General features: G+C 45.7%; 1 protein-coding gene across 13 annotated transcripts in view; it reads left to right on the top strand.

Annotated features, from left to right (window-relative positions):
• The window catches only part of tnrc18 (trinucleotide repeat containing 18), a 182,175-nt gene that overhangs the window by 96,197 nt on the left and 65,256 nt on the right, over positions 1 to 20,722 (top strand). For all 13 annotated transcript variants that reach the window (XM_072559331.1, XM_072559332.1, XM_072559342.1 and 10 more), the window contains 6 exons: positions 2,215 to 2,305; positions 7,651 to 7,856; positions 9,613 to 9,759; positions 11,161 to 11,339; positions 14,690 to 15,104; positions 15,938 to 16,840. In XM_072559331.1, coding sequence (XP_072415432.1) covers positions 2,215 to 2,305; positions 7,651 to 7,856; positions 9,613 to 9,759; positions 11,161 to 11,339; positions 14,690 to 15,104; positions 15,938 to 16,840 — 1,941 coding nt within the window. The remainder of the gene's footprint in view (positions 1 to 2,214; positions 2,306 to 7,650; positions 7,857 to 9,612; positions 9,760 to 11,160; positions 11,340 to 14,689; positions 15,105 to 15,937; positions 16,841 to 20,722) is intronic.

Raw genomic sequence — 20,722 nt, 5'->3', positions numbered from 1 at the left:
AAGCCATCCCCACTATGGGGGCGGCATGGTGGCTCAGTGGATTAGCACTGCTGCCTCACAGTGCCAGGGACATGGATTCAATTCCCGCCCCGAGTGACTGTCTGTGTGGAGCTTGTGCATTCTCCCCGTGTCTACATGGGCTTCCTCCGAGTGCTCCGGTTTCCTCCCACAGTCCAAAGATGTGCAGGTTAGGTGAATTGGTAATGCCACATTGCCCATAGTGTTAGGTGTATTAGTCAGAGGGAAATGGGTTTGGGTGGGTTACTTTTCAGAGTGTTGGTGTGGACTTGTTGGGCCGAATGGCCTGTTTCCACACAGTAGATAATCTAATCTATATTTGCATCGGCAACACCCAAGGTGCCCCTCTTCCCAACTCGTGGCCTACCCCACCCAAAACATCCAAAGTGGCTCAATAGCACAGGTCTTCACGGCTCCTCAGAGTGAACCTTCATCGATGCCCCTCAATCTCCCTGGGACTGGCAACCTTGGATTGGCCAGCAGAGCGGAGCTTCAGTGCTGAGACTCCTTATTGGATGAAAAGCTTTCAGGACGTTCCTTAAGCATTGAATTGATGCTTGATTGGGTGAACTCTGTTGCTGGTAAAGGTGGTCAGTTAGTCACCTGCCCCTACACAATGCCCATAGCAGGAAACCATGACTGTAGAATGGTCACAGCACTGAAGAAGACCATTCACTCACTGTTATTGTGCTAACCCTCTGAGGGCTCAGTTCACTGAATGCCATTATCCACATTCTCTCTGTAATCCCTGTAATCCAATTCCTTCTCTAAAGTCTTGATTGAACTTGCTTCACTGCAGTCTCATGCACTACATTCCAGCTGCCAACCACTGCACATGTGAAAATGCTCCCCTGTGCATTGATGTTGCTATCTTTTACCAATTGCCTTAAATCTGCGTCCTGTAGTTCTTTATCCTTCCACCCATGGGAACAGTTTCTCCCTATCTACACTGTCCAGATTTCTCATCAGTTGGAAAACTTCTCTCAATCAAATTGTATCATTGTGTGAAGAGAATAAATTTGCAGGACAATGGGGTAAAGGCATGAGGTTGAGCTTAAATCATGATCCATTGAATCCCTGGAAACAGGCCATTTGGCCCAACAAGTCCACACTGCCTCTCTGAAGAGTGACTCACCCCCTATCCTATCTCTGTAACCCTGCATTTCCCATGGCTAATCCACCTAACCCACACATCCTTGGATGCTGCAGGCAATTTAACATGACCAATTGACCTAACCTGCACATCTCTGGGGCACCCCTACGCAGCTACGAAGAGAATGTGCAAACTTTACACAGATAATCGCCCGAGGCTGGAATCGAACCCTGCCACTGTGAGCAGCAGTTCTAACCACTGAGCCACTGTGCTGCCCCAACACATGCCCTTGTGGTGAATTGGCCTGGTCACAATGGGGGCTGAATGAGCTCTGTTTTGTGCTCTAATCATTCTGTGGTTGTGGGATTTAAAAGGAATCAGTTTGTAGTGAGAGAGTGAAGAATTGAATGGGGCAGTGCAGGTAGCTCACAATGAGCCTGTTACAGGGTTGTAATGTTCCAGGATTCTGCATTGTGGCTTAAGACATTTAACACATTGTGCACATGCTTCACCTCACATTTACTTAATTAAAATTGGTTTAATGAGGAAACATCAGAGATTCTTGGATGGGCTTGCTTTTGATGGTGTTCTGGTGTGTTACTGAGACTTAGCAGTAATGTGGTGTTGATCAGTTGGGTAACTGGATCTTTGACTGGAATCTGCTTATTTTCACTGCCATCTTTTACACGTGGTGGACTGGGCACACAGTTCAGGACTGGCATTGCCCTTTGACAGGAATTATGTATCAAGAGTGTTCTGTGGTAGCTGTGATTTTGGTTGAACTTTAGAGGCAATTGGTTGGGTATATGAATAGGAAGAGTTTGGAGGGATATGGACCGGGTGCTGGCAGGTGGGACTAGATTGGGTTGGGATATCTGGTCGGCATTGGGTTGGACCGAAGGGTCTGTTTCCATGCTGCACATCTCTATCACTCTATGACTCTAAGAGGTTAGTGTGAGGATAAAATATGCCTATCATCGATTTAATTGGAGGAAAGTTCTTTTTCAACACTCTTGGAAGATGTTTGAAAATGTCTGTGGCACGTCACTGAGATTATGGCATTCTTTTGAGGTCCAATGTTTGGCGTCTGTTCTTGCTTTCAGGACCTGGGCGCACTGACGAAGAGCGAAGTGATGATCGCCACCGCCATCGCGAGGAGCGTCTCATCGCCCGCGAGCAGGAGAAGCTTCTGAGGTGAGTTGGCCAGAAATATGGCAGGCATTCCCAGTGCCAGCACTTTCCCTTGAAATGGGACCCTACATGTTTGAGTACAACATAGACATAACAGAGTCAGGGGATGGGGAGTGGGGGGGGGAACCAGGCCATTGCCAAATAGAAGATTCACCACAAACGTCTCAAGGGAATAATGTTCCCCATGTATTTGTTGGCTCATATTGTGACATGAACAGAGTACAGGTTCTTTTATAGCATGTAGTTCATCTAAAATGTGATACCTCTCCATTACACATATCCCATCTCATTTAGTTGACAATGCCCCTATTATGTAGCCTCCAACTCTGTTCGGTTCTGTGGCATTACTGTCAGCCTGAATCAGACGTTCATGGCGAAAAGTCCCTTCATCAAGACTTAGGCACATAATCCAGTAGTAATCTTGTGCTGAGGGAGCCGTGCACTGTTGGGGGAGGTTATTTTTCAGATGAGACATTAAACCCAGGGCTTAATGTCTGCCTGGGTGGTCCTGCTGAGCAGCAGAAGGTGCCCTGGCCAAGGGTTCATTCTCGACCAGCGTCACCAAATCACTTATCTTCCTTTCCCTTGTGGGATCTTTCTGTCCAGAAGATTGAGTTTGCTTTAGAAAAGCCTCATTGATTGGGAAGCACCGTGTTTAAACGCTGTGTTAGTGTGAGCACTGTCTCTCGTTCATCTCCAGTTAATGTCATGGAGTATCAGCTCATCACACTTTACATAAAAGGAAGTGACTTCAGAAAAGTAAATGTCACAAATTGGTTGAGTTGATGTAATGTCTTGTAGGGATTATAGAGTGACCAGCACAATAATGACCTCAGTCTAAAGTAACAAGTTCTTTTTTTCCTTTCAAGTAACAATCAGGCCCTTTCACTGCCTTGGAAAAATGTTGTGCTAAACGAAAAGTGCTCTCATTAATTCTGTTACCCGAAGTTCTACAAGTGTTATTATGTTTAAATGATCCAAGACAAACAGTTTGAAAAAGCAACGATATGTACACTGGAGGGATTATTCTTATTACACTTCCCACTGGCTCCCTGGAGGGAATGTTTCGCCTTGGTCATTTTTCTGCCTGTTGTCCGTCCTGCATGAGTCTGCTCCCTTAAAGACTCCGGGGACAGGGACGAGACACAACAATGTCTTGCTCTGCACCAGCCGCAGTCCATGAGACAGGCTGGGGTTGAGCAGAATGGCAAGGATACAGCTGCACTATCTGAAGCTGGCACAGGTTCAAGATGGCAGAGCTGCTGCAGGAACACAAAGGGTCCCTTTATCGGATTTTCTTTATTTAATCCTGACTTAGCGTAGTTGTTATTTCTTCTCCCCCGGTCTGTCAGCTGAATTACAGTTTGGAACTTATGTTTTTAGATATCCTTTTACATTAACTTCCCCTTTTAAGTTGCCTTTATTAAAAGCATTGTCTGATATGGTATGAAAAGTTGCAGAATCCTCTAGTATTTTCCAATATAAAAAGGGTAGGGCTTGCTTATAAGTATAGCCAGGTCAATAGTCTGGTGCTGAATTGCTCAGTTCTATTGCTGTCCTTCTGTTCCAATTATTCCTTTCCAGTTTAATGTTTAAGCGTATGAGGTAAGGACTTGCATTTATATAGCATCTTTCCAAACCTTAGGGCATTCCAATGAAGTAACGTTTGAAGTGCAGTGATTGGTGTAACAAAGGAAGAATGACAGCCAATTTGCTCCCAACAGACTCTCACCAACAGTGATCAGGTGTGATAGTAATCAGGTATTCCTGTGCTCCTGATGTTGGTTGAGGAGTAGATTTGGATTGGTGAACACAGTTCTTCCTTGAATCCTTCAGATCTTTCTGAGGGGGCAGAGAAAATGTCAGTTTCAATGCCTCACTTTCAAGACAGGCAGAGTAGCACTCCATCAGTACTGCACTGAAATGTCAGCTTTTGTACACAAGTTACTGGGGTGGGACTTGAACCCAAATCTTTCTCAATCAGAGGTGAGACTACAGTCCAAACTTGGGCCAAACCTGGCACTTTAAACGGGTAAACCTGCATATTATGAATGTTTTTGAATTGGTCACGTGTTGTCACCCAGTCTTGGGTCATGGCATGGTTGACTGGAGCCCGCTTGGGAATGGGCACTTGATGGTGCTCTCCTGCTGTCAGTGAATTCATGACATTGCACACCAGGGCAATCACAACTGGGCACCGTGCATTGTGGAAGTCTTGTCAGAACAGGCGTGTTGGATTACGTTATCTGTTGCAGCCCAGCAGCTGGAGAGTATGAATAGGATGAATGAGGAATGCTGATAGGATACAGATTATCTCTCTCTCTGTGACATTGAACAATGGCAAGCATTCAAAAAAGTTTTGAACATTGAATCCACTCCACAGTGACCATTAATCTGTCAGCAACTTCCCACCCTGTGCAATTATTGGAATTGTTTATTTGGAAGTTTTTGAACCAACGACTGATGAATGTTTATATTAAATATGAGCAGCAATTGCGTTCCGTGGCATCGAGTACACAAGCGAAAATTGCTTCTATATTTTGGAAATTTTGCCAACTCCTTTTGAAGTGACAAATTGTAGAGAGACTGCTTTGCGATGCTAGTGAAAGCTCTCCTACCACATGAGTTTGCAGGCAATGCCACTTCAGGATTTGGATCAAGTGGAAATCACTATCCCTTGCAATAGAGAAGGCAGCTCCCTAATAGTGTCTGAGTCTGTGTGTACATGCAGATGTGCATGTGTGTTTGTGTGCATGCGTCTGTGCCTGTGTGTGCGTCCCTGACTGTGCCTTTCTGTTTGCATCTCTGTACATGTGCATGGGTCTCCACACACATATCTGTGTGCATTTCATTGAATGTGTGTTTGTGTCCATCTCTGCATGTGTGTGTGTGTGTGTGTGTGTGTGTGTGTGTGTGTGTGTGTGCATCTCTGCATGTGTGTGTGTGTCTCTGCGTGCATGTCTGCATGTGTGTGGGTGTGTATGGGTGTGTCTCCGCGTGTGTGTGGGTGTATGGTGTGTGCGTGATGTGTATGTTTAGATTACTTACAGTGTGGAAACAGGCCCTTTGGCCCAACAAGTCCACAACGACCCGCTTACCACTCAGACTCTTACATTTACCCCTTCACCTAACACTACAGGCAATTTAGCATGGCCAATTCACCTAACCTGCACATTTTTGGATTGTGGGAAGAAACCAGAGCACCCGGAGGAAACCCACGCAGACACGGGGAGAATGTGCAAACTCCACACAGAGAGTCGCCTGAGGCGGGAATTGAACCCGGGTCTTTGGCGCGGTGAGGCAGCAGTGCTAACCACTGTGCCACCGTGCCACCCATATGTGTGTGTCTCTGCGTATGTGTGTCTCTGCGCGTGTGTGTGGTTGTGTGTGTAGTGTGTCTGCGTGTGTGTGTGTCTGCGCGCGTGTGTGGGTGTGTCTGCGTGTGTGGTTGTGTGTGTGTGTAGTGTGTCTCTGCGTGTGTGTGTGTGTCTGCACACGTGTGTGGTTGTGGGTGTGTGGTGTGTCTCTGTGTGTGTGTGTTTGTGTTTGCACATCTACTAGAGCAACCAAGCTCTCAAGAAACGTGTTCCCAATTGCAATCAGCAAGCTCAGGCATCAGGTACACCAATGGAGGACTGCTTGGGGTGGAAGAGTCTTTCTGTTCCTCCCTCGTGACTTCAGTGTACCTCTGTTTCCGATATTTAGCTTCTGCTTGCTGCCCCTCCCCAGCATGCATCTATGTAGCTTAAAGTCAAGGGGGATAGAGACGGTACCAGCACTGGCAACTGGCTGTGCTCCATTCTGCTGGTTAATTGATAACATTCCAAACTTGACCTTGTAGCTGATGGAAACTGAATCCTGCAGCTCTGGTTCACTCTGTTGTGCCTGTTCCATCTTTTGGAAAAAAAAAGCTTTTAGCTTTCACTTAGAAACACAGAACAATGGCAGTGGGTATGTCGGGGGATTTGCCTTTAGAGAGGAAAGAATCTTTTTTTTGAAAAGAAGATATCTTTTTATGGCCTTCTTTTCATTTGTCTGTGTTGAAAGGTTTCTGAAACAGCTAACTAAAGACCCTGGTATTGGCTGATCTCCTGTGAAGTTATTTGTTTGCCTTTTGTTAGTGTGTAGCCCAGAGTGTGTATGTGCAGGGAGACAGGGCCTATTCACTGCTTTCCACTGAGGTGCAGGACTGTTACACTGTTAAGTGATTTATGCTTTTCTGCTTCCACAGATAAGTTGCAGATGAAAGCTAAAGATGTTTGTTCTACAAAGTGCTTTCAAATTCCACTCTCCCAGCTCCCTTACAATACTTTAGAAAATAAAAACTCCGATGCATGTACTGAAAAGATAACATGGCAAGGCCTGTGAACCTGAGTGTTTCCATTTTAAACCGGACAAGTGTGTGAGTTGCCGCAAAGGTCAGGACATTTTCGAAATCTGTCCCTCGGCATCCTGTTTACTCTCCCGCTATTTCTTGTACTGAACAGCGAAGGCACTCGGGCGTATTTGGTTATGGGAGCTTCCCTGACATGCCTTGCTGCCTCCAAATGTAATCTTTGCGTTTTTAGTCTTCATTTCAAATGAGGCAAGTGGACACACAGTGAGGAAGCAACATGCCTCACCCCTCCTTGAGCTGCCAATGGTTGTCTTTAAAGAGCCTCAGAAAGATAAAGAAAATCAGAAGGTCTTACCTATCCATTCCGATCTACGTGTTGCAGTATACAGTGCTTCAGGTTCTTTACCTATCTCCCTTCCTCTCCTCCCAGACCACTGAGAAAATATTCTCCTTGAGATATGACTCAATTATAGCTTTTATTCTGGTTGTGCTTGAATGAAAGGTATTCAAATTCCTCTAATATATACCAGAGCAACAAGTCAATGTTGCACTAATATCTGACATGCCCTGCAGTCAGCTTTGCAATAGCCATGACAGGTTCACAGATCTCCTGGATGACATTAATGTCCATAAGCAGCTCCCTCTGCTTTCTTTCCCCTTGGCTACAGAAAACCACCTCAGCAGTAAAACGTATATGCATTTTCCAAATGAAAGCGCAAGGATTATAAGCAGAATACGTCACGATTGTTTTGCGACGGATGGATTTCACTAAATTTCCTCTGGGATTTTTGATCATAACTCATCCTTCGCCTTGTCAGCTGTAAATTTATGCTATCAGCCTCTCTCGGTAATTAAAGGCACGATACAAAGCATTGCCATTTTACAACCTCTGTGCATCTTGTTTTTACGGGGACTTTTACACGTACGTAGGTGTTCTAACGGAATGCAGCAGCTTATTTCTTTGAGTCAACCTGTTTAATCCTAAATTGGCTATTTTCTTCTCCAAACGCAGAGAGAGTAAGGAGTTGGCGGATTTTGCCCGGTTACATCCTCCAGGCTGCAGCGCTGGTAGTCTGAACTCGAACCTGATGGTTATGGGAGGGCCAGCTCTGGCTGGAGCTGGTCGCTGGTCTACTGACCCCACCTCACACTTAGCATCTCATCCGTGGCTTCCTCGGACTGGGAGTCCCTCCATGTGGCTAACAGGTCATCCGTACGGTCAGTACAGCTGTGGAAATGGAACTGTCTCATGAATTTTGTTGCTGGTTGAGAAATTGGAATAGGACTTAACCTAGAATGTGCAGCACAGGAACAGGCCATTCAGCCCAACTGGTCCATGTGTCAGCACTTACACTCTGCAAGGGCATCGTTCATTATCTAAAGCTATCCACAACACTTTCAGTCCTTTAATTGCTTCTCGTTGAAGGCGTCTCTGATAGGTGCCTCAGATTGTCCAACGTTCACTTTCCCATCACTCCCTGGGTAAAGATGTTCCTCCTCCATTTGTTAGAGGATATATTTGTGATGATCAGATATTCATGACCCCCCTCATTGTCAGTCACCCACAAGCAGAAACACCTCAATGCCTATTCCCTTGAAGCCATTCGTAATGTGAAAGGCTGCTTTGTCGATGAGAGGGTTCCAGTCTGTTCTGTCTTTAGTCACTCTGTGTGAACAGTGTGAAATGGCGGACAGCAAGTTGGAAGCTCCATATCCCATCTTTCTTTTCAGTGGAAGCGATCTGGCTAGAATCACCCATTTTATATTATCCTACAAAGTTAAGATTGACCTCCAAATATTGTATCCACGATCAGTAACTTGCTGCGAATGTGCAGGTTGGAAACGGCACTTGAATATGAAAAAAGCGTATAGTAGAACAATCGCACAAGCATACACACCGATCACCCCCTTTCCCAAACGTTCCAACCAACCTGTTCAAAGAAGCCACTACACAATTCTAAGCAGGTAGGATTTGAACCTGAGCCTCCTGGCTCAGAGGCAGGGACACTACCACTGCTGCACAAGAGTCCCATTTTTACGTACAGACCTAAAACAACTGAAACTCATAAACTCTCCAGATGTTGCCAGTGAGACCTCAAGCAGAAGTTTTAACTCTCAGTCACTATGATGATGCTTCTTGACTTCCCTCACTCACTCACATGTGGTTGATTCATGGTCTGGGCACTGCTGGAGCTAATAGCCTAGACCCTTGGAGCCTGAGTAGCTCAGTCAGTAGTAATTCAGACTTCTAAGCTGAGGGCCCAGGGTTCAAGTCCCATGGCTATGTGCTGTTTTGGGCTCAGTTTGCTGAAAATGGCAGTTATCTGATGTGATAATGTCCTTACCTCTAAGCCACGAGGTCTAGGTTCACGTCCATCCTGCTCCAAAGGTGTTTATTAACATTTCCAAGCTGGTTGATTAGAAAATATCCATCCGGCTGGATCTGAAGGTTAAAGCTGCAATGTTCACCCACATAAAGCTGTCCCAGGTAAAACCACAGACCAGTAAAGGTAAGTAGGGATGGATTAGAAATACTGGCTCAGCCACATGCCCACATTGACAGCCGCATCCCATGAATGAAGGAATTAAAACTTACCACACCTGAGCTGTTCGGTCGAATGGCCGTAAAAACATCACCTTTCATAGGGGGCTAGTTTTCCACTGACAGTTGAACTGAACTTGCTGATGTTCATTGGTAAGAGGAGCTGTGTACAACTCCAATGCGAATACATGACACCCTCCCCAGCCAATCCTACCTTCCCCAGCCAATCCTATCTCACAATGATCCCTGGCCTCATTCCTGTTGAGCCTGTTTTCAGCTCAGTGAACGGGAGCGTTGTCTTTCTCACTGTTATTCCATTTGATTGCACTTTAATAAGCATTACTTCATCATTAGTGACACTTTAGTAAATGGAATGAGATATGATTATTTCAGACCGTCTTCACGGCCGTGCTGTTCTTTTGCTTCCTGCAGGTCTGACTCATCCATCTTTACACCAAGGAATGCCTCCTGGCTTTCACCCCAGTATTCCCGGCTCAATCCCCTCAACGTACCAGTTTGCAAGAGATCCGCAGTCTGGCCAGCTGGTGGTGATCCCGACAGAACATTTACCACACTTTGGTATGTGAGAAGGGAAAGGGCCAGACATTGTGTGTATATCAACCTACGATGCTCTAGCTCCCTGTTGTTGGACAAGGTCAGAAATGATCTGAAGTGATGGCTGATTGATGCAGTAACTGTTGATATTGGCCAGTTCAGACAGTGACGACTTACTGCAGGACTCAGATGGGTATGCAGCATCTGAAATGGGCAGCTTGGGTATGAAGGTACAAATCTAGCTCAAAGCAGAAATTAAGGGCTACGGGGAGAATGCGGGTAAGTGGAGTTGAAATGCCCATCAGCCATGATTGAATGGTGGAGTGGACTCAATGGGCCGAATGGCCTTACTTCCACTCCTATGTCTTATGGTCTTATGGCCTTGCTGCAGTTGCTAGGGAAGCACTGAGTATTGGAGTGTAGCTGTTGGACTGTGCTATCTGAAGGCCAGGGTTAAGGACACACATTAGCTCAGTGTCCACTACTGTTGGGTTGGAGAGAGCCGAGCAGTGAGAGTGCTATTCAGTGGAGGATGGTGATGATGAATCCATATGGCAATCCCTTTGCCTATGTAAGAGCTTAAGGTGATTTGTCAACATTGTGGGGGTGGGGGCTTTGTCTGTCTCCGTTATCGATAGGCCAACTAGCCACTATCCAGCTTGGGAGGAGAGTGGGGACTGACTGTTAGAATGGTATCTTTGGGATTGAGTCGGTTCTAAAACATAACAAAGAACTGCAAATGCTGGAAATTTGAGACAATAATATAAAATTGCTGGAGAAGCTCAGCAGGTCTGGCAGCACCTGTGGAGAGAAAGCAGGGTTAACCGTTCGAGTCGGGTGACCCTTCTTCAGAACTGTGTTCAGCATTGTGAGGAAGGAGACTCTGGGAATGTTGTCTCTGCTTTTTCCCCCCATCAGATCCTGCAAGACCTGCCAAGTTTCTCCCGAGGTTTCTGATTTTGGTTTGAAATGGCGTGGCTGGGTTTGGAGATTCAGAACAAAAGCAAACTCTCTGCCGCCAAACAGGAAAATCCTGCAGCTGGCCAGGTCGGTCGGAATCCCAGAGAGACCACAGCTTGGCTCACCATTGAGACCTGGAGCGTTCTGATGTGCCTGTGGGATCGGGGCTTTTCCCACAGGGCTCTGTAGGCACTGTGTTCTGAACTAGAAAACGTATCAGTGAGATGTTGGGCTGATGTCTGGTCCTGAGTCTGGGAGCAGATTTTCAGAGTACGCCAGCACTCTGCTGACTGTTTGAGTATTTAATTGCTCCCCTCTGCTGTATGCGTTTGAGAAGATAAACTGTGTGTGTTCCCCCCCCCCAATAACATGACTATCTTTCATTGAAGAAGCTGTCTCTGTGTACAGAGTGTGTACAGTGTTTAGTTCTGCTGCTGATGGTGATGGCTGTGTGTATTTCTGCAGCAGAGTTAATGGAGCGACCACTGTGGCCTTCGATGTACCCGCCGACAGGGAGCTCCCTCCAACACGCTCACCAACTCCAGTTACTGTCTCAGCAGCAACTCCTACGGCAGCATGAGCTCTACATGCTGCAGCAACAGGCAGCCCATGCCATGGAGATCCAACGCAATGCACAGCTTGTGGTGAGTTCACTCAGTAACCTCGAACCCCTCCACTTCCTCACTCCTTCACTGACCCACTCAGCCACTGAGCCCTGGTTCACAGTTTCTTCAATTGCAGGAGCATCTGAGCATTTATCGCTGCTACCTGTGTCCTAAACGCGCACACACACACAAGCACAGGCATACATACAGACACAGAAACACACGCACACACAGACATAAATACAGACAGATATATATATATATATATATATATATACACATAGACATGCACACGTATAAACAGATGCTCACACGCACATACAGACAAATCTATACAAACACACATACAGGTAGACATACACATAAACACGAGTGCATACACAAATACATATAGACAAATATATACACACATATATACAAACACACATACAGGTAGACATACACATAAACACGAGTGCATACACAAATGCACACAGACAGACAGACAACACACAGGCACACAGATACATACAGAGGCACAAGCACACAGGCACACACAACCCACACATAGGTCACATGATTCTCAGTCCACATTGAAATGATGAGAAATCGGAGAGGTTGTCGGATTCAGAGTTCCCTCCAAAAGCTCCCTAATAACGAACAAGGTTAGCAGAGCTGGGGAGTCAGCTGGTCAATCTTGTGAGCTGATTTAAGAAGCTGTTTTCAGCTCCAGGAGTTGTAAGAGTGACCCAAGGCAGGCAGTTGGAATCTGAGTGCCGAAGCACCTGAAATCCATCCCCCCCTAAACCTCTCCACATCTCTGTCTACCTTCTTTGTCATCACCTTCAGTGCCAAATACTGGTGAAGAGCATATTTCTAACTGCGTGAAAGATGCTTTAAACTGTACGTTGTTCTTGTTGAAATTCAGACTGAGCCACTGATATAGTATCCAGCATGCTACCAGAAGAACCCATTCCTGGCGATTATTTCTACTTGGTTGTGGCCTGGGCTGTGTTAGCCCTGCGGGGGTTCTGCTGGTTGCCTGTCAGGAAGGTGGCAGAAGCAGCTGGCACAGACCAATGCCATTATCTGGCGAAGGAATGGGAATGGGAAAGTTGTTGGATTTATGATGGCAGGCCCTCCTCGGTTCATTGCTTTATGAAAGTGAGGCATCAAGACCAACAGAAGGTGAAAGAGGGCAACAGTGATGGAGGGGGCTTGTGGGAAAACTGGTTTATCTTCTGATCGATCCATCCACTCATATTTGTGAAATTCAGGCCCTGACTCGAGTTTGAAATCGTTGCACACAGCATCCGAAATTCTGAAGGGAATAAGACAGGGGTGCAGAAGTTGGCCATTCAGCCCACTGAGACTGTTCTGTCATTCAGTGAGATCACGACTGATCTGACGATCCTCAAACCCATTTTCCTGCCTTTTCACATTCGCCCTCGATTGTGGGCGGCATGGTGGCACAGCAATTAGCACTGCTGCCTCACAGCGCCTGAGACCCGGGTTCAATTCCTGCCTCAGGCGACTGACTGTGTGGAGTTTGCATGTTCCCCACGTGTCTGCGTGAGTTTCCTCCGGGTGCTCTGGTTTCCTCCCATAGTCCAAAGATGTGCAGGTCAGGTGAATTGGCCGTGCTAAATTGCCCGTAGTGTTAGGTAAGGGGTAAATGTAGGGGTATGGGTGGGTTGCGCTTTGACGGGTTGGTGTGGACTTGTTGGGCCGAAGTGCCTGTTTCCACACTGTAATGTTATCTTCTCGATTCCCTTCCTGATTGAAAATTCATCTATGTCGACAAAATTGCTGCACTAACACCAAAGGTTTATTAAACAAATGCATGCGCTTCATATTTCACAACCTCCGGATGTTTCAAACACTTTATAACTCATTTTTTAAAGTGTTTTTGTGGAAAGGTATGAGATCATTCAAGCCCAGCAGAGTCTCCCAAATAGGAATGTGATAATAATCACTTCATCTGTTTGAATTGAATGATCACTAGGGACCATGATAACAGCAAGACATCCGGGTTGTCCCTGGAGTAACGTTGTGGAAACACTCCCTCAATTTCACACCGGAATTTGTACTGAAGTTCCTGGGTTACAAAGTGAACCCCTGACTTTCAGTTTGTGAGGCGAACGTGCTACATGTTGAGTGAGCTAAAGCTGTCACCTCCAGCGGCTGTACACACACACACACGTCTTTATGTCATCCTCCTCAGCCTTCGCTGCAAAATTGACAGCGCCAAAAGATCATTAGGATATAGTTAACATATATTGGTGCAGCTTTCGCTATTAATAATTTTGGACTGTTCCATTTCCCCTGTGCCATTTGAGCGGTTGGATTAAAGTAATGCTGATTGGAATTTGCTGAGAATGTTGGTGCTAATGCCCTGCCAACTGGCATATATTGCTAATTGCAGGTGTTGATATGCTGCACTTAGAGTCATAGAGACAAACAGCGCGGAAACAGACCCTTTGGTTCAACTCATCCATGCTGACCAAATATTCTAAAACCTAGTCCCATTTGCCAGCACTTAGCCCATATCCCTCTAAACGCTTCCTATTCATATACCCATCCAGATGCCTTTTAAATGTTGTAATTGTCCCAGCCTCCACCATTTCCTCTGGCAGCTCATTCCATACACTCACCACCCTTTGCATGAAAAAGGTACTCCTTAGGTCCCTTTTAAATCTTAAACCTAAGCTCTCTAGTTTTGGCCTCTCCTACCTGAGGGAAAAGACCTTGTCTCTTTACCCTACCCTTGCCCCTCATGATTTTATAAACCTCTATGAGGTCACCCCTCAGCCTCTGACACTCCAGGGAATATAGCCCCAGCCTGTTCAGCCTCTCCCTGTAGCTTAAACCCTCCAACCCTGGCAACATCCTTATAAATCTTTTCTGAATCCTTTCAAGTTTCACAACATCCTTCCAATAGGAAGGTGACCAGAATTGCATGTCGTACTCCAATAATGGCCTAACCAATGTTCTGTACAGCTGCAATGTGACCTCCCAACTCCTTTTCTCTTCAAAAGGGGACACGGTAGATTATCTGGATGTGATAAATGCTATACATACAGGGGGTGGGTAGTATGGTCGGACACCATTTTCTGGTACAAACCTGAAATATTTGCACATACGTTTATAAGCTCTACTAGCCAGGAAAGTCTCCCCTGTAGAGTTTGCCATGTAGAGTACAGATATTGCTGTACTTTTGTAAAAGATGTTTTTGTAGAACTTAGTTTGATAATCTGGTGCCTGTTGCCGGCCCTGATCCAAAATGGCTGACACTGGTGACCAGAACACTTGTACAATCCCCAACGCTGTTTCATTCTGAGTAAAAATGGCCGAATGCAAATGGGGAGGGAATGTGTTCACCATGTGCTGCCCCTTTATGTTTCTAACAGGAAAGACTGAAAGCGAACGAGCAGAGAAACGAGATGGAAGATAAAGTGTGTAAGAGAAGCTCTGAGGGAGGCAAGCACGGCCTGGTGACCTCCTCGACGGGGATATTACAGAAACGGCACTCATCGCATTCGCCAGTGCCGTCCACCTCCTACCACAAGACGAGCACGCCCCCTCCCTCAGCACATACCGCGTCGCCCAGACTGAAGCTGAAATCTGATGTGAGAGTGGAGATGGAGGATCCATCACCCCCCCAGCCTTATCACTCGCCATCTCCAGCCTCCCATCCACCAAGCCCTCCACATGGCTCTCCACCTCCAGCCCCAGCCCTACCCCAGAAAGTGGAAGCATCCGAAGAGTCTGAGAAGAAAAGCTTGGAGAAAGATGCTTCTGCTCCTTTTCAAGCCCTGTTTCCTGGTAAGGAGTTGCACTGCAGCAGTGAGATTTACAGTCGCAGACAATGGCAGTGAAATCACTGCAGTTCAAAATGGCAGTGAGGAAATGAGAGACTGAACCGGGTTACTGCAGACATGATATCAGTTAGGCCGCCCGCTGCAATAAGTATTGCATGCTTTCTACAAATTTCTAAGGTTCCCAGTGATCTGGACGAGACCTAGTCTTGTTTCTGCTTGAGGCCTTTCTCTCCCTCACGTTGAGCCTACCTCCTTCTCTCGAGTGTCAAGTCCCCGACTCTTTGTTCCGATGGGTTGCCATCATAAGCTGGTGATGGAATACCTGGATAGCCTGAAGCAGCCCCGAGCCAAGTAAATGTGAACATTGTTTCTGAAATTCTCTGGTTCAGTTGACATTGACCAGTGCGTGTCTCAGTCTATGTTCTTCAGTTCAGAGGAGCCGGGGCGGGTGGGTGTCTGTTTGAATAAATGGTTGTTCCGTTTCTTATTTGTTAAGGATTTTGATTTGTATTGCTACATTAGGTCCCCTGATCAGTCATCATGAAAGCCAGATGTGATCACAGCTAACACTTGGTCCTGTTTGACATGATAAATGATATAAGTTACAAAACGGGGGGAAAGTGCTTTTAAGGTCGTTCTGGGGATCTCTGTGTTGTTTGCAGAATTTTAGCACATGACTTCATTTCTAAGACCACTGACATCTTGGTATTCACGTATAAAGTGTGCTTCATGTATAGGATGTGGTCTAACAGCTTCTATCAGAGAAGCCAGGATTTATCTGATTTGGCAATTAGTTTCACTTGTGAGCTAACTGTTGTTTCTTTCCGTATTTGACAGAGATTCCTCAAGGATATTCTTACCGCTCCCTCCCAACTTCTTTTGGCAGCCATTACCCCTACCTCCTGCAGCCTACTGCTGCATCTGATGCTGATGACTTGGCACCTGACGTACCACTGCCAGAGGCCTCCGAGCCCAGGCCCTGCTCTATCGCCCCATCCTCGCCCGATGTCAAGCCGATACACTTGCACCCCCCAGCAGTGCAAGAGGACATGGCTGCGGAGCCAATGGAGATCAAGGTGCAGTGTGAAGATCTGATTGAGCTGGAGGGCAGCAAGGGCCTTTGCGACCGACACCTCGAGGGGCAGAGTAAACCCGGGCCATTTGGTGGAGAAATGACTGACGAGCCAACTGACCTGACCACAGAACACAAGGCTTCACCAACCATAGAGAGCCAGGAAGACCATCAGAACTGTCAGTCACCTTACCAGACAGTAGCTTGCACTCCTGAGGAGGAGGCCAAAGGGGAACTGCAACAAGTGCAGGCCAGCTCTCCTCTCGGTGACTATCAAACTGCGATGACACATTCGGAGGTGGACAGTTCAAAACCAGAGGAATTGCCAGAGCACAATGATCACTATTTTAAAACTGAGCAAGTGGACACTGAGAGCAACATTGAAGAGACATTACACACCTCACCTTTGAATATGACGGAGCAGTTTGAGCTGCATTTCCAGATACCTGAGGAGCACACACCGGAGATAAAGCTGGATGATCCAATGGCTGGCATGAATGCTCTGGTAGCTGCTGTCGAGCTTCCCCAAACCTGCTCCTTACCTGTTGAGACAGCCATGCCTTCGGACTTCAGCACAGCGGACAGCTCCTCCCTCATTGGCATTGCGCTGCTGAGCGAGATTGCTGAACTCGAACTCGAACGCCGCAGGTCAAGTGGCGTCAATAAACGTAAGTGACCTTTCCTTTCCTGCTTCTTCCGTCCCTGACTCCAGGGAATTTCTGCTTGTCCAGGAATGCCAATGCAGAGTAACAGAAAATGAAGTGAGAACGCTCAGGTCAGGTCCAGACCAACTAAGTAGAGTTTAAGTATCTCTCTACTCTGTCTCAACAACATAAAAACTAGGAGTAGCAGCAGGCCATTCGGCCCTTCGAGCATGCTCTGCCATTCAGTACGACCATGGCTGACAATCCAACTCAGTCCCCTGTTCCCGCTTTCTCCCTAATTTGCTTCCTTTTGCCTAAAGAACTAGATCTTAACTCTGTCTTGAAAACATTCAATGTTTTGTCTCAGCCTCTTTCTGTGGTAGAGCATCCAACAGGCTCACTCCACTCTCTGGTGAAGACATTTCTCCTCCTGAGTGGTCTATCCCATGACATTAGATTGTGATCCTGGTTCTAGACTCCATCAGGAACATCCTTCCGGCATTTATCTTATAACTTCTGTAAGAACTTTATAGATTACTTTGAGATCCTCCCCCCCAGCCTCATTTGCATCTTAGCTCTGATCTCAGTAGATACCCCTCCTTTCCCACCCCCCACTTCTGCAGTATTGTGACCATTCTCATCCCTCATGCCAGCCCTGCTGAATCTTTCTCTAAGTGTGATAGGCAGCATAATGCAAACTTTGGGAACTGCTTGCTTTCCACTCAGTCCACTACAGTCACCATAGCGGCAAGATTCTTAAAAATCACTTGTGTACAGATTTACACTGTAAACCTGCAGCAAACTGTCAAAAAGCTTTAAAAATCCTTTTTGATGGAATTCCAACTGAAAATAAGATTAAGGAAACAGTACAGAATCTTGCAATAAGAACACAAAGGGTGCCATTTGAGGTCAACCATTGTATGGATCAAAAGATCCTGCAATCATAAATACTCTGCACACAAGAATCCGTTCTGATATGTGATATAATTAATTCTGATAGAAATGTTTACATTTGATCAGATTTCAATGGAATGGAATGATAGAGAATGAAAATCTAGTTAGAATGATTGCATTCGAGATTGGAAGGCTTCTGCTCTTTCTGCTGACTAGAAACTGGTGAGGGAAAATGAGAGAGGTCAGTCTTCAACTCCTGAACAAAACCAATTGCTGTGTCCCCCTGCTTTGATTGGCACTGGGAGAGAAACCACAAGGTTGGCCAAACTGGGAACTCAAAACAGTTACACTGAGGAGAGGCGCCATTGGGTTGGAGATGAAAGCCCAGTATTCCCAACCAGGGAGTGTAGCTTTGCATCTGGCTAATGTTCTGCCTGATCCAAGGGCTCCTTGACTCGGTCACAGAGTGCCAGGAGTCGGAAAAAGTATCCGCAGCCAGAATTAATTAGCATGAAGATATGCCAAGAGAAATATAAATAGAACCTTCTTCTTTTCCATGCATCCATCCAAATCCACACTAGTTTGGCCACCAAGTTGTTGTTGCAAAATTTGAAGCCAATTATGGCCCTTCTGGGGATCTTCAAAATGAAACCTCCTAAACCATATGTTCTTTCATGGAAATTTTTTGTGACATTTTTACAAAGGAAATAAATGATTTGAGGACTGTGTGGCTTCCTGTGAATGGATTCTTACTGCCTAATGTACACAGCAGCCTTTTCTCATTGCTTTGCTCAGGCTCAATGATGCATTAACCTTACCTTGCGTGTGAATTGTATTTTGGAAAATAACCCACCATCCTGAACCGCTACTCAGAAGGGCATTATGAAGCTAAAGGGGGTTCAGAAGAGATGTACCAGCCTGTTGCCGGAAGGTTTGAGTTATAAAGAAAGGCTGGACAGGCTGAGACTTTTTTCACTGGAGCATAGCAGATTGAGAGGGGATCTGTTAGAAGTTTATAAAATAATAAGGAGTATACATAGAGTTAATGATAGTTGTGTTTTCCCTAGTTGGGGGGGGGGGAGCGATTTCAAGACTAGGGGTCACATTTTGAAGGTGAGAGGAGAGAGATTAAAAAAGACATGAGGGGCAAATTTTTTAAACAGAGGTTCATGTGTGGAATGACATTCCAGAGGAAATGGGGGATGCAGGCACAATTACAACGTTTAGCAGGCATTTGAGTATGTATGTGAAAAGGAAAGGTTTGGAGGGATATGGGTCAGGAGCAGGCCAGTGCGACTAGTTTAGTTTGGGATTATGTTCGGCATGGACTGGTTGGACTGGAGGATTTGTTTCGGTGCTATGTGATTCTATGACAATGACTATGACTCTATGAAGCTTATAGCCATGCCTGTGAGATATTCAAAGGTCTTGTCAAGAAGTCAACACGTGCTTTTAAAAATCATATCTTGATGAGCAGGAAAGGATAATTTATTTTGTCCTCTCCCATTTCTGTAATTTTTTCCCCCATATCCCCTTTGTAAATACCATCACGAGGAGACTAATATAGTCACCGTAATCCCAGAGGACCATGGGGCTGCCCTCTCATTAGAGAGTGAAGGCCACTACACTTAAGGTCTGGGGTGAGACTGAGAAGCAGGACCTTCATGGTGATGGTTGGAATAGAACAGTTGAAGCTGCGTTGTTGGCATCAGTCTGTATTGCCAACCAGTTATCTAGCTGGTTGCAATAAGAACACAAAGGATTCCATTTGAGGTCAACCATTGTTGGTTGATAGGAGCTAACCAACCCCTTATGAGGAGACCATTAGTGAATGAAAAAAACTTACTCCAAGTGAACATTTTTGTCATCTCTCGAAGTGTCCTTTTGCACTGGTTGGATTTCTCAGATGGTGACAGGAGACCGGATTTTGAATAAATTAGAAGCTCTTTCACATAAATCTCTTGACAGTTGACATACAGTGACCCATTAGTAAAATGGTGCCTGGTGGGTCATAGGCCTGTTTGTTTTTGTCAAGTGTGCAGTTGACATTTCTTTAGAACAGCCAGGGAGAGTTCAGAAAAGTTGGCTGCATTTCAACTGTGTGATGTCGCCAAACATTTGAATGACAATGAAGGTATGAACATTCGAGTATCATCATCTGTTGACAGAATTTAGCTTTAACAGAGTTCAGACAGTCTGAAGTTACACTTTAGTGACCAGTTCATGGAGAAAGATTTGATTGGAGCATTGAAGCCAAAAAGAAACTCGCTGTTACTCTGAAAAACATGCTGAGTTATAAACTTGATATAAACTATGTCCTGTTTTAGATCCTTACAGTAAGTTCATTATGGTACTATTTCCCGTTAACTTAAAGTTTATTTAACTTATTTTTGGCCTGTAGGCTTCACTGGGTGTGGTTGATATTTATTACCATTGCCAGTCATAGATTGCCCTGAACTTTAGGAGCTAGCTATTACACTTCAGTTGGCCGGGGGGGGTGGGGGGGGGAGGGAGTAAGTTAAGAGGCAACCACATTACTGTGGAGTCCACAGAGGTCCAACAAGGAAGGGAGCGCAAATTTTCTACCCTAAAGTTCATCAATGAATCAGCTTTTCTTTTAGTTTCTGTGATCCAGCTGTTAATTTAATGGGCGGGGGGAAGCGGCAATGGCTTAGTGGTGATATCACTGGACTGTCAATCCAGAGACGTAGGTAATGTTCTGGGAATCCAGGTTCAAATCCCACCATGGCAGATGATGGAATTTGAATTCAATAAAAATATGGAATTAGAAGCCTGATGACTCTTAAGGCCATCACCTGATGATGACCATGAAACTATTGTCGATTGTTTGGAAAACCCATCTGGTTCACTGATGTCCTTCAGAGAAGGAACCTGCCATCTTTACCTGGTCTGGCCTATGTATGACTCCAGACCTACAGCAAGACAAAACTGGCCTCTGGGAAATTAGGGACAGGCAATAAATGCTGGCATAGCCAACGACACCCTCATCCT

The sequence above is a fragment of the Chiloscyllium punctatum genome, chromosome 40 (genome assembly GCF_047496795.1).
Source record: "Chiloscyllium punctatum isolate Juve2018m chromosome 40, sChiPun1.3, whole genome shotgun sequence".
Lineage (NCBI taxonomy): Eukaryota > Metazoa > Chordata > Chondrichthyes > Orectolobiformes > Hemiscylliidae > Chiloscyllium > Chiloscyllium punctatum.
The sequence above is the reverse complement of the archived record's forward strand: the minus strand, read 5'-3'. Positions and strand labels throughout refer to the sequence as shown.